Source organism: Pollachius pollachius, assembly GCF_949987615.1.
Source record: "Pollachius pollachius genome assembly, chromosome: 19".
Classification (NCBI taxonomy): domain Eukaryota; kingdom Metazoa; phylum Chordata; class Actinopteri; order Gadiformes; family Gadidae; genus Pollachius; species Pollachius pollachius.
In genome coordinates, this window is record NC_136952.1 from 18,797,955 (window position 1) to 18,812,587 (window position 14,633).

A 14,633-nucleotide genomic window follows, 5' to 3' on the forward strand; every position below is an offset into this window, starting at 1 on the left:
AAATTAATTACTGCACAGCCAACGGCAGACAGACAGATATTATGCAGAAACGCAAACTAGTAACACCTGGATCCTCTCACGAGGCAACACCCGAATTGAATTGCAACGTTGGTTTAAAGGTTATGATTTTAAAGTGTTAGGGCCCTATTTTAACGGTCTGGAACGCAAGTGAGAAGCGCCAAGCGCAAGTAGCTTTGTGGGCGGTTCTATGGCGATGTTGCTATTTTACCGGCGCATAAATGACTCTTGCACCCGGCACAAATCTAAAAAGTTTTGGTCTGAAGTAGCCTAATTACCCGTAGGTGTGGTTTGGGTGTAATGTGCAATAAACCAATGAGAGTGCCAGCTCCCATCCCCTTTAAGAGCCATGAGCGCATTTGAATCTGACGAGTTGATATATTTTGACAGCGCGTTTGCAGTCTCCGATAAGACAGATATATGTCTACATGAATTTTAAACTACTTGCTCAGTTTATGGTCATATAATATGGCCATATAATATGGCCTAATTAAGAAAACTTAACACACATATGATATGCAGTAACTGTGGTTCTATTTAATGATATACGCAATACATTATAAACATAGTTTCTTATCAGTATTGTATGCATTATCGTTATCGACTTGTGTTCCTAATATGCATGTGTTCCCCCGTTAATATACATTGCCATGGACTGTATTATGCATTACGTGTTTAGTTTGCGTGTGTTTAAACAGATGGACGCACACACGCACGCCCGCATTCATTCATTCTTTTACATATACACACACGCGCCTCCGCATTCATTCATTCTTTTTAACACTCACTCGCGTTCAAACAATGTTTTCTCACGATCAAATACTCATCAATCCTAAAAGTTATGGGCATGTACACGATGTCTGTGTCAAGAAAATATGTGTTTGCTGTACGGTGTTTGCAGATGCATTGATTTAAAAGTACAACTTATTACCGCTGTATCAGCTGTTCTTTCCCAAATAATTTACCAAGAATGTGTGGCTAGGTAGATGAGAGAAGCAAAGTGTATGCGCGAGGTGCACAAGAAACATTATGCATGCGCCCTTAAAATAGCATCTGAACAACGCGCCACTGACTTTAAACCAGGTATTTCCTTGTTTGTGGCGCAAGCGGTTTCTGAAACTGCAAAATAGCACCAGGGAACGTTTGCGCCAGAACACGCCTCCTCCTTTCGCCGAACCGCCCCTTGGGGCTCAAGATCATTCCCTAATATACCGACGTGTGGCGGTGGAGGGAAAAGAACGCTCTGAACCAGTTGCAAAAAAGCAACAACACATGCGTCAGTGTAGAAAGTCAATTGCGCCGGATGCAAGATAGGGCCCTTAAAGTCATTATCTGCTCTGCACAATATGTGTATTTGGTTGAAACCAAGAGGTTGGATCAGGTTAGGGTTTCAACAGATCTTTAGCATCTGATTGCAATAACAGTGTTCCTGTATCTCACTAAATGAAAGCTTACTGGTAGAAGGTAAGACCCAATCAGAGTCAAGCAAGTGAGTGTTCAGTGAATGTGAACAGACCCTGGTCAGTTTAATATCCTTATTCAGTTCGCGTGATGGGGAAGAGAGTGGAAGGTGTTTGCGTGCCAAACTTACCTGACTGGTTCTGACTCGGTTAGCCATCCCTCCCTACGTGCTGCATTAAACATGAAGCGTTGACCTGGTAACCGGGATGTTGCTCATTCGATCCCCGGCTCGATAGGAGGAGTGGGGGATCGAGCCAGCGACCTCCCAGTTACCAGTCAACCCGCTCTACCCCCTGAGCCACATGCTGCCCCCCTCCGTTTACACCCTAATGAGACCCCAGCCCCGGACACTGTGGTTGACATCAGTACCCTCCCGTTCTCCTCTCTAGCCCCGCTGACAGAAGCACTCCCATCCCAAAGCCACGCTAAAGCTCCCCTCCTGAGCTCTGCCGACGTGTGCCATGTGTGATTTGGTTATACCGCCGTAAAGATGGCAGACAAAGCAAAGTAGTGCCAATCTTTGATCTTGTAAATGCTGGATTCTAAGCAAAGCCTTGATGTCTGGAAACATGGATCTAATGAGTTGCGATGAGCTACAACACTCACATGAAAGTATGGACAAGGAAACTTAACCATATTCAAATAACCCATGTTATTAACTGTAGCCTGCATGTATTTGTATGCGTTCATTTGTGTGTGTGCATGTGTGCATCAGTGTGGGTATGTGTTTGTGATGGTGCACACATATATTGCAGGTGCAAAAAAAATAAATAAATAGAAAGACGTAATGAAAGATAAAAAAGAGAATGAGAGAGCTAGAGCAAGAGATTTTGACCATCTCCAAACATACTTCATTATCTAAAATATGTTATCAGTGCTCTTCCTCATCTGGTTCAATGAGATTAATGAGGAGAGAGGCAGAGACTGTTCGTAGTTAGTCTTTTCTTATTCTCCTGCTAACTCTCAATTATTCCTCTACTTTCACCTTCCCACTAAGCTTTTTGTCTCTCTGTCTGTCTGTCTGGCTGTCTCTCTCTCTCTCTCTCGCTCTCTCTCTCTCTCTCTCTCTCTCTCTCTCTCTCTCTCTCTCTCTCGCTCTCTCTCTCTCTCGCTCTCACTCTCGCTCGCTCCCTCTCTCTCTCTCTCTCTCTCTCTCTCTCTCTCTCTCTCTCTCTCGCTCTCTCTCTCTCTCTCGCTCTCACTCTCGCTCGCTCCCTCTCTCTCTCGCTCTCTCTCACTCTCTCTCGCTCTCTCATGTACAACATGCTTTGGGTGTGTGTGGTTTTTCATTAGTGCTCGAATTGCAATCTTCAGTCCTACATCTCAGAAGGCCTGTGCCTCAGTGAGAGGGAGGGGGAGATAAAGGGAATGATTGGAGAGAGTGAGGGGGGCAATGAGTACAAGAGACAGAGTAAAAAAAAAAAAAGAAGGCAGGGGAGAAGGGAATAAAGCGAGGTGGAGGGGGAGGGCCCTACGAGCTGTTTAATGTATTCTGATGGCGCGCTGTGGCGCAATGCATCCATTAACGCTGACAATGCTGTGGAATTACTCGTTAATATTTAGTGCAACTTAATTACCGTGCAGAACCACATGCCCATTCAGCAAAAAAAATTTAACAACCAAATATTAGAAAGAAGAAAAAAAACAAGGTAACAAAACAACATGTAAAAGCAGAAAGCGAATCGAGCCTGCACCAAATTAAGGAACAAACGTGAGGAGTTTGAATCTGGGATCCAACCCCTTCTGTGTGTGGCTTATAAGGGATGTTTAGTATGTACTGTGTAATTGGCTGTGTGCTGTGTAGGATGTTCTATACACTAGCGGTAGGTAGGTTCTCTCACTTTATGCTGGGCTATTATATTTTGCGCTATTACAATATATCATCCAATATATATTTCGCTGCTATTTTGCACTATTATAACTACAGAAACCTTTTGCTGCTACTTTCTTACATTTACATAGTAGACTCTTATATTTTATTGTTTATTTTTAGGATTAGGAAATGTCTTTATCTGTTGTGCACTTTATACTTTACTTTAGTGTTAGGAAATGTCTTGTCTTCATCTGTTGTGTCTGTGCACTTTATCTATATCACTCCGGGATAGTGAGAAACGTATTTTCGATTCCTTTGTATGTCTGGTACATGCGAAAAAATTAACAATAAAGCTGACTATGACTTTAACACATAGGCTTGGCTTATAGCCGAGCAGAGGCCTTATGCAAACTGTGTGTTCAAGTCTGTGTGCGTGTGTGTGCGCCCATGGTCCTATATCAGGGTGTAGAGGGTCGGGCCGTGGTGCGGTAACCTCAGGCGATACGCCATGTAGCGACCACAGTTTAGTCTCCCACCGGCAGCACACGCCATTCCTTCCTCTCTCTTTCAACCCACCTTGCTATCTCTCCTCACTAGGCTGTCCATGAATGCCCGAAGAGCCCATTATTATGTAACTAATGCTGGAAATTGTACAAGGAACCTGGTGGGTTTTAATCAGGAAATTGATTATTCGAGTGTAAGTGTAACTGATTGAAGAGAGAAACGCAGATAAAGTTGACCTGATATGAGGAGGGAAGAGCGAGTGATTGTATTTGTAAAACCTTGGGATGGAACACGTCTTTACCGTGAACAAGACCAAGCACTATAATCTGTGCTAAAACATGGATATGCATATTCAGTTATCTGAACATAATAACTGGGCTGCTTTATCTCTAGGTGTCTCACACACACACACACACACACACACACACACACACACACACACACACACACACTTACTTTTTTATGGCTGTCCATTGTATTCGAGGATGACGTTGCTCCGCTTGAGCTGGGTTATCGGTGGGGGGTTGCGTCGATGCCATTTCATGTGGCTATGGAGGCCAGTGTCCCGCATGGTTTGACACATGTGGGGCAGATGTGGTCTGTACACGAGAGGGGGACCCCTGCAGCGCGCTGGTGGTTCGTGCACGCCGCTGGTTTCTTCTCTCAGTGGCCTGCTCCTGTAGGTGTGCAACACCCTGGTGGCTGGCTGAGCGCCATGTGAGACGGTTGGCAGCCAGGCTTTCCAGGGATGCTGGCAGGATGTCCGAGCGCTTCAGGAGGGCTTTGAGGTGGTCCTTGTTGCGTTCCTTCGCCGTCCCCCAGCAGACCTACGACCTCCCTGGAGTTGGCCAGAGAGGATCTGGCAGGGGGAGTCGCTGGGTGGGCATGCGGACTACACGGCCCACCCAGCGCAGGTGTCTTTGGGCAAGGAGCACTCCGGTGATGGGTGTGTGGGTGCGGTTGAAGATGTCCACATGAGGGACTCTGTCCTCCAAGGACACACCCAGGATCCTTTACAGGCAGCAGATGTGAAATGCCTCAGGTGTTCTTATGTGCCTTTGGTATGGTGTCCAGGCTTCCGAGCTATACCGCAGTGTGGACAGACAGACTGCTTTGTATACAGCTGCTTTAGTAGAAACTGTCAGGTTTCTATTTAGGAAGACTCTGCTTTTAAGCCTACCGAAGGAGAGGCTAGGGCTATGCAGACCTGGATGTCACTGTCGATGTTGCAGGCGGCTGAGAGACCACTTTCCGAGGTAGATGAAGTGCGGGACTATTGTAAACTTTTGGCCGTCAACGGTGAAGATAGGCACTTCCGGTTGGTGGGCCGATTGTTACACAATGATCTGGGTTTTGGATGTGTTGACTTTGAGTCCAAGGGCACTGTATATTGAGGTTACCACATTTAGTGGCGGTTGCAGAGCATCTGGTGTGTGAGCGAGGAGTGCACAGTCATCAGCGTACTGGAGTTCCAGGATTTGTTGTGTGGTGGTTTTAGTGGGGGCCTGCAGGCGCCGGATGTTGAATAGGTTTCCATCCAGTCGGAACTTGATGTGAACATCGTCTGTGGTTTCCAGGGCTTTGTGTGAGAGGAGTGTGACCGCTGACAGGAACATGTTGAACCGGACAGGAGCTAGGACACATCCTTGCCTGACCCTTAATTCTACATTAAAAGTGGGGGATTTATGGCCTCGATGCAAACACAGGCTTGCATTCAATTGGGGAGATGTTTAAGAATGTTGAGGAACTTTGGTGGAACCCCCAACTTTCCCAGTAAGCCCCAGAGAAGTTTCCTGTTTACGGTGTGCGCCTCGGAGAGGTCGATGAAGGCTAAGTACAGATCCTTGTGATGTTCCCAACATTTTTCTTGTACTTACCTAACTACAAAGATCATGTCCGTCGTACTACGGTCTCTCCTAAAACCACACTGTGATTCTGGTAGGATATCTTCTGAGATATGAGGCACTAGGCGGTAGAGCATGACTCTGGCTAGCACTTTGCCAGCAACAGAGGGTAGGGAAATTCCTCTGCTGTTTCCGCAATCAGCTTTGTCGCCCTTTCTCTTGTAGACGGTGACTGTCTCTGAATTTTTCCACTCCTGGGGGATGGTTTCTGAGGACCAGATGGCATTTATCAGGAGGTTTAGCCGACGAGTGAGGAGGTATCCACCATGTTTGAATACTTCTGTAGGGATTCCATCAGACTTTTGTTGTTTTTAAGGCTTTTGATCGCTTTGTGAACCTCAGTGAAGCTGGGCGGGGAATCCTGATGGTGGACAGGGGAGATGTTTGGGAAATCTGCGAGTATGGATGGGTTGGAAGGGTTTTCTGAGTTGAGGAGAGTATTGAAATGCTCAGCCCATCTGTCCAGGATCTGTTGAGTGTCCCTGTGTAGGGTGAGCCTATCAGCCGATCTTACTGGTGTTGTGCTTTTCCTCTGGGGACCATAGATGGATTTGATGGCATCATAGAATCCATGAGAGTTGTTTGTATCAGCGTAAAGTTGGATCTCGCTGGCTTTCCTGGTCCACCAGTCATTTTCCATGACTCTGAGGGTGCGCTGTACTTCAGCTCTGATGGAGATGTAGTGACGCTTTGCAGTAGGGGATTGTGGGTAAGCTAGGAGAGCAGCATGCGCTTTGTGTTTTGACTGGAGGAGGTTGTGGATATTCGGTGCAGTGTTGTCAAACCAGTCTTGGTGTTTAAGCTTAGTGAATCCCATTGATGTCTCTGCTGCCTGATGCATGGCAGTACGTAGGGAACTCCAGGCGGCGTTGATGTCCGGGTCTGATGGAGTATCAGGGATTGCAGAGAGGTTTGTTGCAAGCTGGGCCCTAAACTGATCTACACAATGCTTGGATTTTAGTGAGTCACAGTTGAGCCTTTTCTTTGCTGGTGTTTTCTTATGCTGGGGACGGACATCCATCTTGAGTTTGGCTCTGATCAGTCGGTGGTCAGTCCAGCAGTCTGCTCCATGCATGGCCCTGGAGATTAACACCTCCTTCCTGTCCACGCTGCGGACGACGATGTAATCAAGAAGGTGCCAGTGTTTAGAGCGAGGGTGCTGCCAGGAGGTCTTGAGTGTTGGTGATGACCAGCTGGTGTTCAGAGCAGAGAGAGAGAAGGCGGAGGCCATTATCATTGATCTGGCCAACACCGTGCTGTCCAAGGACTCCCCTCCATAGCTCGCTGTCAGAGCCTACTCTCGCGTTGAAATCCCCAAGGAGAATAAGCTTGTCAGCGGAAGGTGTTCTGCCTATGGGGGAGTTTAGGGAGGCATAGAATGCTTCTTTGCTCTCAAGGTCTGATTCCAGGGTTGGCGCATAAGCACTGATAAGGGTGGCATGACGGTTTTTGGTGAGGGGTTTACGCCATGTCACCAGCCTTTCACTGATACCAACTGGGGTTAGCAAAACCCACTCCATGGAGGCGGCGGGAGCCTTCTGGTAGGCCCTTGCAGAAGAAGGTGTAGCCTTCTCCAACCTCTGTTAGTGAGTCTTCCCCATGAAACCGGGTTTCGTCAGAGCCGCGATGTCAATGCTGTATCTGTTTGATTCATGTGCAACCAGTGCCGTCCTTCGCTGCGGGCGGCAGGAGAGAAAACGTGCCTCAAGGAGGGTGCGGACATTCCAAGTCGCGATTGTAAAGGGGATAGTTTTCTTACACACACACACACACACTCTCTCTTTCTTTCTCTCAGATAGACACGCATACACACACACACACACATACAATATGTGTTATTGTCTCCCCCTCTCTTTCTCGGTTTCTTTATCAGACACACACATCTTTGGACGTTACCAAACCACTTACACCAAATTTCACCCACCTGCATACACATCCATAGACATTGCAAAACAGCACGCTCACACAAACTCTCTAAACTCTGTGATTTGCATTTTCTAGGACACATTCAAATATACACACCTACAGACTCAAACACATACACACAAACAGCCCACTGACACACATTGCATAGTTACCCGTCCACCAGAAGGTAATCCTTATTGGTGGTTTTCCGTTCTGTTATGTAGAATCTGCTGGAAAAGTGGCGGTTGCCAGGTTTGAAGCGAAAACAGAACAACATGTGCAGCTAAGCAAACTAATGGGGGAAGGTATACACTAGCATCCACAGGAGGAGGAAGATTGATGGAGAAAGCAAGAACTTGGCAGAAAACAGAGCTAGTACAATCTGCTTACCAACCTTCACACGCGCAAACACAATAAACACACACATTGTGCATACACAAACACACACCTATAAATCTATAATATTAGAATACCCCAGAAGTCGGTGTAAGGGATTCCCTGAGCCAAGCTTCCATCGAGAAAATTCTGTTCGCAAATGTTTATCTCCTGCTTGACTGTTTGGCAAACACAACTGCTCTGTTGGGATGAAATCGCAATCCTTCTGCCCGTCTTTGCACATCGGAGTGCAGTTTGTTGATCCAATGTGTCCCTGTAGGACGTGGCGCCTGTTTCCATAGGTCGATACACACAAGACTTTTGCCTTCATGGTTGTCGTTCTTATACGACCAGTCATAGAGACAGCAGGTCAAACGTGTACATGTCATGCAATATTAGGTTCTGAAATAAAGGTTTGTGTTGGATGTTGATTCCTTATTTTCCCAGGTTTCCTCCAGTGAGCGAGCAGGCCCCTGTAGGGACTGATGTCGGAGCCATAATGGCCGCCGCTGTCAATCAAACCATTGTGTATTCCATCGTCGAGGGCAACGACGAAGGTCGGTAGGGATTTGGGTTGGGATTTAATTGGCTTACTCTAAATACATAATACACACATATATACACATATATATATATATATATATATATACATATATACATGTATATATATATATTTATATATATATATATGTACAGTATATACTGTATATATTTATGTATATATGTCTATATAGACATATGTCTATATATTCATATATATGTATGTATATGCTGTGTATATATATGTGTATGTATATATGTGTTTATATATATAGATGTATGTATATGTATATATAATGTGTTTCATAGTGGTTAGTTTCCTCAAACGGCAGTAAAACACTAAACTTTAGTACTGTGGAGGACTGATAAAGCCTTTCTCATTCTCAGACAGTAGGATATATCTTCCTCCTCCTGTGGCTGATAGTCTCTCTCCCCCATTAGTTAACCTTAATATATTTCTCTCTCTCACACACTCACTTCCACTCTGTCTCTAACTTATCTTGATCATCTGTCTTGTATTTGTGTCTTATCTGTATTCATTTATCTTTTGTCTTTTGTTGCCAATTTGTCCCACTCTTGGTGTCTTTTTCTCGCCTCCCCCTACTTCTCTCTACCACCCACCTTTCTGCCTCCTCCACCCCTCCTCTCTCTCTCTCTCTCTCCCTCTCTCTCTCTCTCTCCCCCCCCTCTCCCCCCCCCTCCCTCTCTCTCTCTCTCCCCCCCTCCCCCCCTCTCTCTCCCCCTCTCTCTCTCTCTCTCTCCCCCCCTCTCTCTCTCTCTCTCCCCCCCTTCTCTCTCTTTCTCTCTCTCCCCCCCTCCCTCTCTCTCTCTCTCTCCCCCCTCCCCCCCCTCTCTCTCCCCCTCTCTCTCTCTCCCTCTCTCTCCCCCCTCCCCCCCTCTCTCTCCCCCCCTCTCTCTCTCTCTCCCCCCCTCTCTTTCTCTCTCCCCCCCCCTCTCTTTCTCTCTCTCTCCCCCTCTCTCCCCCCCCTCTCTCTCTCTTTCTCTCTCTCCTCCCCCCCCCCTCTCTCTCCCCCTCCCCCCCCCCCCCTCTCTCCCCCCCTCTCTCTCTCCCCCCCCCCCCCTCTCTCTCTGGTCTCCAGGTGTGTTTGTGTTGAACTCCACCTCGGGGGTGCTCTGCACTGCCAGACCCTTGGACTATGAGGCCAACAGCAGCTTCATCCTGCAGGTCGAGGCTCACTCTCTGGAGGTGGTCTCCTCCAACCTCCGCGCACCCTCCAGGGGTAAGCAGAGCGTGTGTGTGTGTGTGTGTGTGTGGGGGGGGGGGGGCACTGTGAGTGTGTTTGTTGTGTTGGATGAATGTGTGTGTAAACCAAGGAAGCTCTATAATTGCTTCAATTCCAGCCGTAATTAATCCCAGTCTAGAACTTTTTTTTTTCGTTCTGTTTAGTCTTGTTTTCCTCTTGCCATTTCAACTCCAGTAAAAACACTTTGTGTGCGTGTGTGTGTGTGTGTGTGTAGTTAACACGGCCAGGGTGCTGGTGGAGGTGGGCGATGAGAACGACCACGCCCCCGTGTTCTCCAGAGACGTCTACCTGGGAGGAGTCACCGAGGACGCCAAGACCTTCACCTCAGTGCTGCAAGTACAGGTACGTACACACACACACACACACACACACACACACACACACACACACACACACACACACACACACACACACACACACACACACACAACTGCACAGACTTTGGTGGTCCACATAGTCTTCCCACGGGAATGAACGACTGAACATTTCTGATTAATAAACATCTGTCCAAAAGATAATTGACATATACACACACCCTGGACTATTGATATTTTCAAAACTAGATGGAAACTGGAGAAACTGTAGATCTAGCTAGGTCTGTCTAGTGGTGGCACCTTCCCGATCTACCATTATTAAAGCCTCAGACCTATTCTGTGAAGAATGACCTGGGCAACAAAGGACTGTGGCTATTGCCTCATATTGTTGTTGTAGATTATTTTTAGATTTCCAACAGTTAAGACCAACGGGCAAAGACCAATATGCCTCTGGTCGCAATTTGATATGGTAATGGAAAATATCGGTGTTCACATTCTGTGTTTCTGTATTTGTTGAAATGTGCCTGTTTTCGTGACACCTTTGAGGCCGTTCAACACGACGCTCCCATAGGACACTCCTCTGCCCAGTCATGTATTAAACCACGTATTTGATACACGTTGGGGTTGTCTCGACCCGAGCCAGTTCTGCTTTAGATCTGTTTGAATTTGGGGGTCGGGATTGGTTCTCCTTAACACCTAGAGGGAAGGGCCTTGGGCTTTGGTTTGAAGTGTCGCCGGGTATTTTTTAGTTCCTCAAAGGCCGCCCGCTGGCGGTGATAATAAAGCGCTCCCTGTTTGCTGCCTTTGGTAACGAGAAGCTTTCGACTTCTATTATTAATAATACACTTCCTCCAACTATGACTACACTTACTATGATTCAATTGTGAGAGAAAGAGAGAGATATTGCATCTTGGCACTTTTATTTAATTCAAAACTTTATTTTACCTACATATACCAAGACCATGGAGAACATGAATTTATGGAAAAGATGGAGAGGAAAGGAAAGAGTTTGAGAGAATGAGAGAAAAAGAGGCGGAGAAAGGGGGAGACAGAGAGAAGACGAGGGAGACACAGAGAAGATGCGATTTAACACATTTCCAAGGACGGTGGACCTGCCTTTTTTGCTCGAAATATACCAAACGACCAAAAAATCTAAATCAAGGCGGTGCAAGTGGTATCTTTGGCATTGTTGAGGGAGGGGGGGAGAGAGGGAGAGAGGGAGGGATGGTTTGTGAGAGATAGGTCCAATAACAGGGGGGTGGAAAGGGTGTACGTGTGTGTGTGTGTGTGTCTGAGTTGGGCTGAGTGTGTGTGTGTGTGTGTGTGTGTGTGTGTGTGTGTGTGTGTGTGTGTGTGTGTGTGTGTGTAGGGGGGGGGGGGCAGATTGTAACCTTGTGCCAACTGGTACCCCTCTTTGAGCTAAGAAAGGGAGAAAGAGAGAGAGCAGCAGAGAGAGAGAAGGATAACATGTGCAATGTTTCAATAGATGGGTGTAGCATTTGGGAGGCGGAATGGCAGAATGAAAGGCCGACACGGATAAACAGACAGTTGGACGAACGGGCAACAGGCAAAATGACAGACGGACATGTTGCCAGACAGACAGACAGGGCGAGAGAGATCTTTCTGAACTGGGGAGGATGTGTGTCTGGACGTGTTCGCCTTCGACACATGTGCGTTGCAGGTGTACACAGGCCATGACCTTTAAAGAGGACGCACACACAGACAGCACTAACACCGGCCCACACAGTGCTAGTTATACAAACAAGGTCTTAAATGGCAGGGTTATATTAACTACAGCTAGCAAGCTACATTAAAGAATATATATTACTTTTGAATGATCGGGCTTTTGAAGTGTACATCAATCTCTGTTACTGAGACAGTTTGATGGGATTCAATGTCCCCTGTTTCCATTAGTGTGGTTCTCCATCTGTGATCAACACCTGTGGTGACTTGCCCAGCTCACTTCCAGAGCCAGAGGACATAGCTTCCTTACCTGATAAATCTTAGCATCATTTGACGAAGGTGATGGTAGTCAACATAGCGGCCCCTCTGGTCAGAGTTAGCATTGGCTCTTTGGCACAGAGCAAAAATGTAATAAACCACAAGGGAATGTTACGTAATGTTTTTCCTCTTCACTAAAAATAAGTTGGGTATGTCGGACATTATACGCAGCCATATTTGTCTGCTTCCTCTTTGACGTCACTTCCTCTCATTATTATTACAGACATTGATCGGCACAGACAACATTGACCTATAGAGAGCATGATTCCCTGGGTGGATCAGGTCAGGGGATTTATTTGATTCTTTACAACCTAACCCTTATATTTGACCTTGCTGGCCTGAAGCCCACAACACTACCATGGACTCAAAATGGCTGCTGCCTGACCCTGTCTACCAAGGCAAAAAAAACAATTTCACCGCCACTGGCTTTAGAGGTAGATAACGACAAAACACTACGACAACCTTCCGAGCATGTCAATTAAATGGCGCTCGCTAATTTAGGATTTATTTTAAATCTTCAACGACATTGTTCCAAGACTTTAATCTCAAACAGCTGCTGCTTAATGATCTAATTCCTACGACTGCGGTGGAAACTTTTATTAAACTTTTTAGATGATTCATCCAGTCGCCTCGTTTGTCACCGTTGTCTGGTTTAAATGTCCTAGTTCAAACCAGACACCACACATTCACATACCGCGTGGGAATCCACCACGCAGGGCAACAGCCAGCTCGTCAGTCAGGGTGAGGCGTCTCGCTCAGGGACACTAATCTATCTGTAAAATATTCCTTCCTTTTCCTTCACTGGGTCACACCCACTGGGTCACACCTAGTGAAGGAAAAGGAAGGAATACGCCTATGCTAGACCTAAGACTCTGGCCCTTGCTTCTGATTGGTCTAAATGAAATGGTTCCTGCCAAACTAGAATCAAGCCTATCCCATGCTGAGCGCCAGTGCCGTCGGATAGGCTGCATTTGATTTGTTGATATTGAAGTTGAAGTGCATGCTGTTGGTGTGAAACTACTGTGCTCTGGGAATACCCGAAAAAACAAAAGATCCCTTCTGATATATTCCGCTCAGTGCAGTCTCCCCTCCATCTCTCCACCTTGTCTTTGATTCCTCTGACATCTAGTGATGACATCATTGCCCTTGTGTACTTGAGCGGATATCTGAGATGCACAGGAAGGGTTCTTGTACCAGTTGAGACCCAGGGCTTGTAACAGGGATGAGTTTCTCTTTGACTCTTGTTTATATTTTTGTTCTCTCATAAAATCAATGAGTGTTGGAAGGTTTGCTTGAAAAATATATATCTACACAAAAATAAAAATAAAGATATATCTGGGCTGGAAAAACCTTTCCTTTTTTTCTTCAAATATCTCTTTCTGTTGATAGCGTTCTTTCCTTACCTCCTCTGTTATCATCTGCGTTTTCCCTTCCGTCACTCCTTTCATTTGTTCCTTCTTTCACTCTCTCGATTCTCTTGTCATTCCTTCCCCTCTTTTTATTTCATTGTCATCCTTTTTCTCCTTTCTTCTTTTTGTTTTCTTTCTTCCTCTCTCCCTTCATTTTTTCCTTCTTTCCTCTCTTCCTTCCTTCCTTCCCTCCCTCCATGCTCTGTTTGTTTATTTGAATGTGCCGGGTGTCTGGGGCCTAAATCAGTAGTCTGTAGTGCCGGTCGTTCTCGGAAAGAAGCAGCCCTGAATCAATGTCTCTGACACGCAGGGAGGGAGGGAGTTAGGGGGGGGGAGAGGGAGAAAGGGGGAGACAGGGGGGAGGGAAAGAGATTCAGTATGAGTTGGCTGGAGAGATGCAGAGGATGGGAAGGGAGAGGTAGGGAACGAGGGAGAAAAAGAGGAGGAGAGGAGGGCATGAATGAAGCAAAGGAGAAGGAGGGAGAGAAAGACAGAAGGAAGGAGAGAGAGAGGGACAGAGAGATAGAGGGAGAGAAAGACAGAAGGAAGGAGAAAGAGAGAGAGGGACAGAGAGACAGGGAAGGAGAAAGGGAGAGGGAGAGAGAGACAGCAGGAAGGAGAAAGAAAGAGACGGAGAGGTAGAGAAAGGCAGAAGGAAGGAGCAAGAGAGACAGGGACAGAGAGATAGAGGGAGAGAAAGACAGAAGGAAGGAGAAAGAGAAAGAGAGGGAGAGAGAGACAGGGAAGGAGAAAGGGAGAGAGAGACAGAAGGAAGGAGAAAGAAAGTGATGGACAGAGATGGAGAGAGGTAGCGCGAGCGGTAGAGAGAGCTGGCAGAGTGTATCTCGCTCTCCCAAAGGGAGTCAACCTGTGTGATTGTAAGGAAAGAGAGGACAGAAGAGGTTGGGCAGGGGTTGTGTTGCTGTTTACGGCTCACAGAACCCCCTAGCGTTCACTCCAAGCATTACAACAGCATATTGATTCAAAGTAAAAGAAACCGTTGAATGCATAAAATACAAAAATAATGAAAAATTGTATTATGTTTGGTTTGCAAGAATGATGTTACGCATCATTCTTTTTTGTCTGCTTCTTTTTGTCCATTTTGTAGTGACATGTCCAGGTAT

The 14,633-nt window shown here is 46.4% G+C and overlaps 1 protein-coding gene across 1 annotated transcript in view; it reads left to right on the forward strand.

The window, feature by feature from the left end:
- Positions 1-14,633, forward strand: part of LOC307090604 (protocadherin-15-like) — a gene marked incomplete at its 3' end in the record, with an annotated part of 172,862 nt that overhangs the window by 129,320 nt on the left and 28,909 nt on the right. Inside the window, 3 exon segments of the mRNA XM_079757338.1 lie at positions 8,428-8,537; positions 9,621-9,761; positions 10,000-10,127. Of these exon segments, the coding sequence (XP_079613464.1) occupies positions 8,428-8,537; positions 9,621-9,761; positions 10,000-10,127 (379 nt within the window).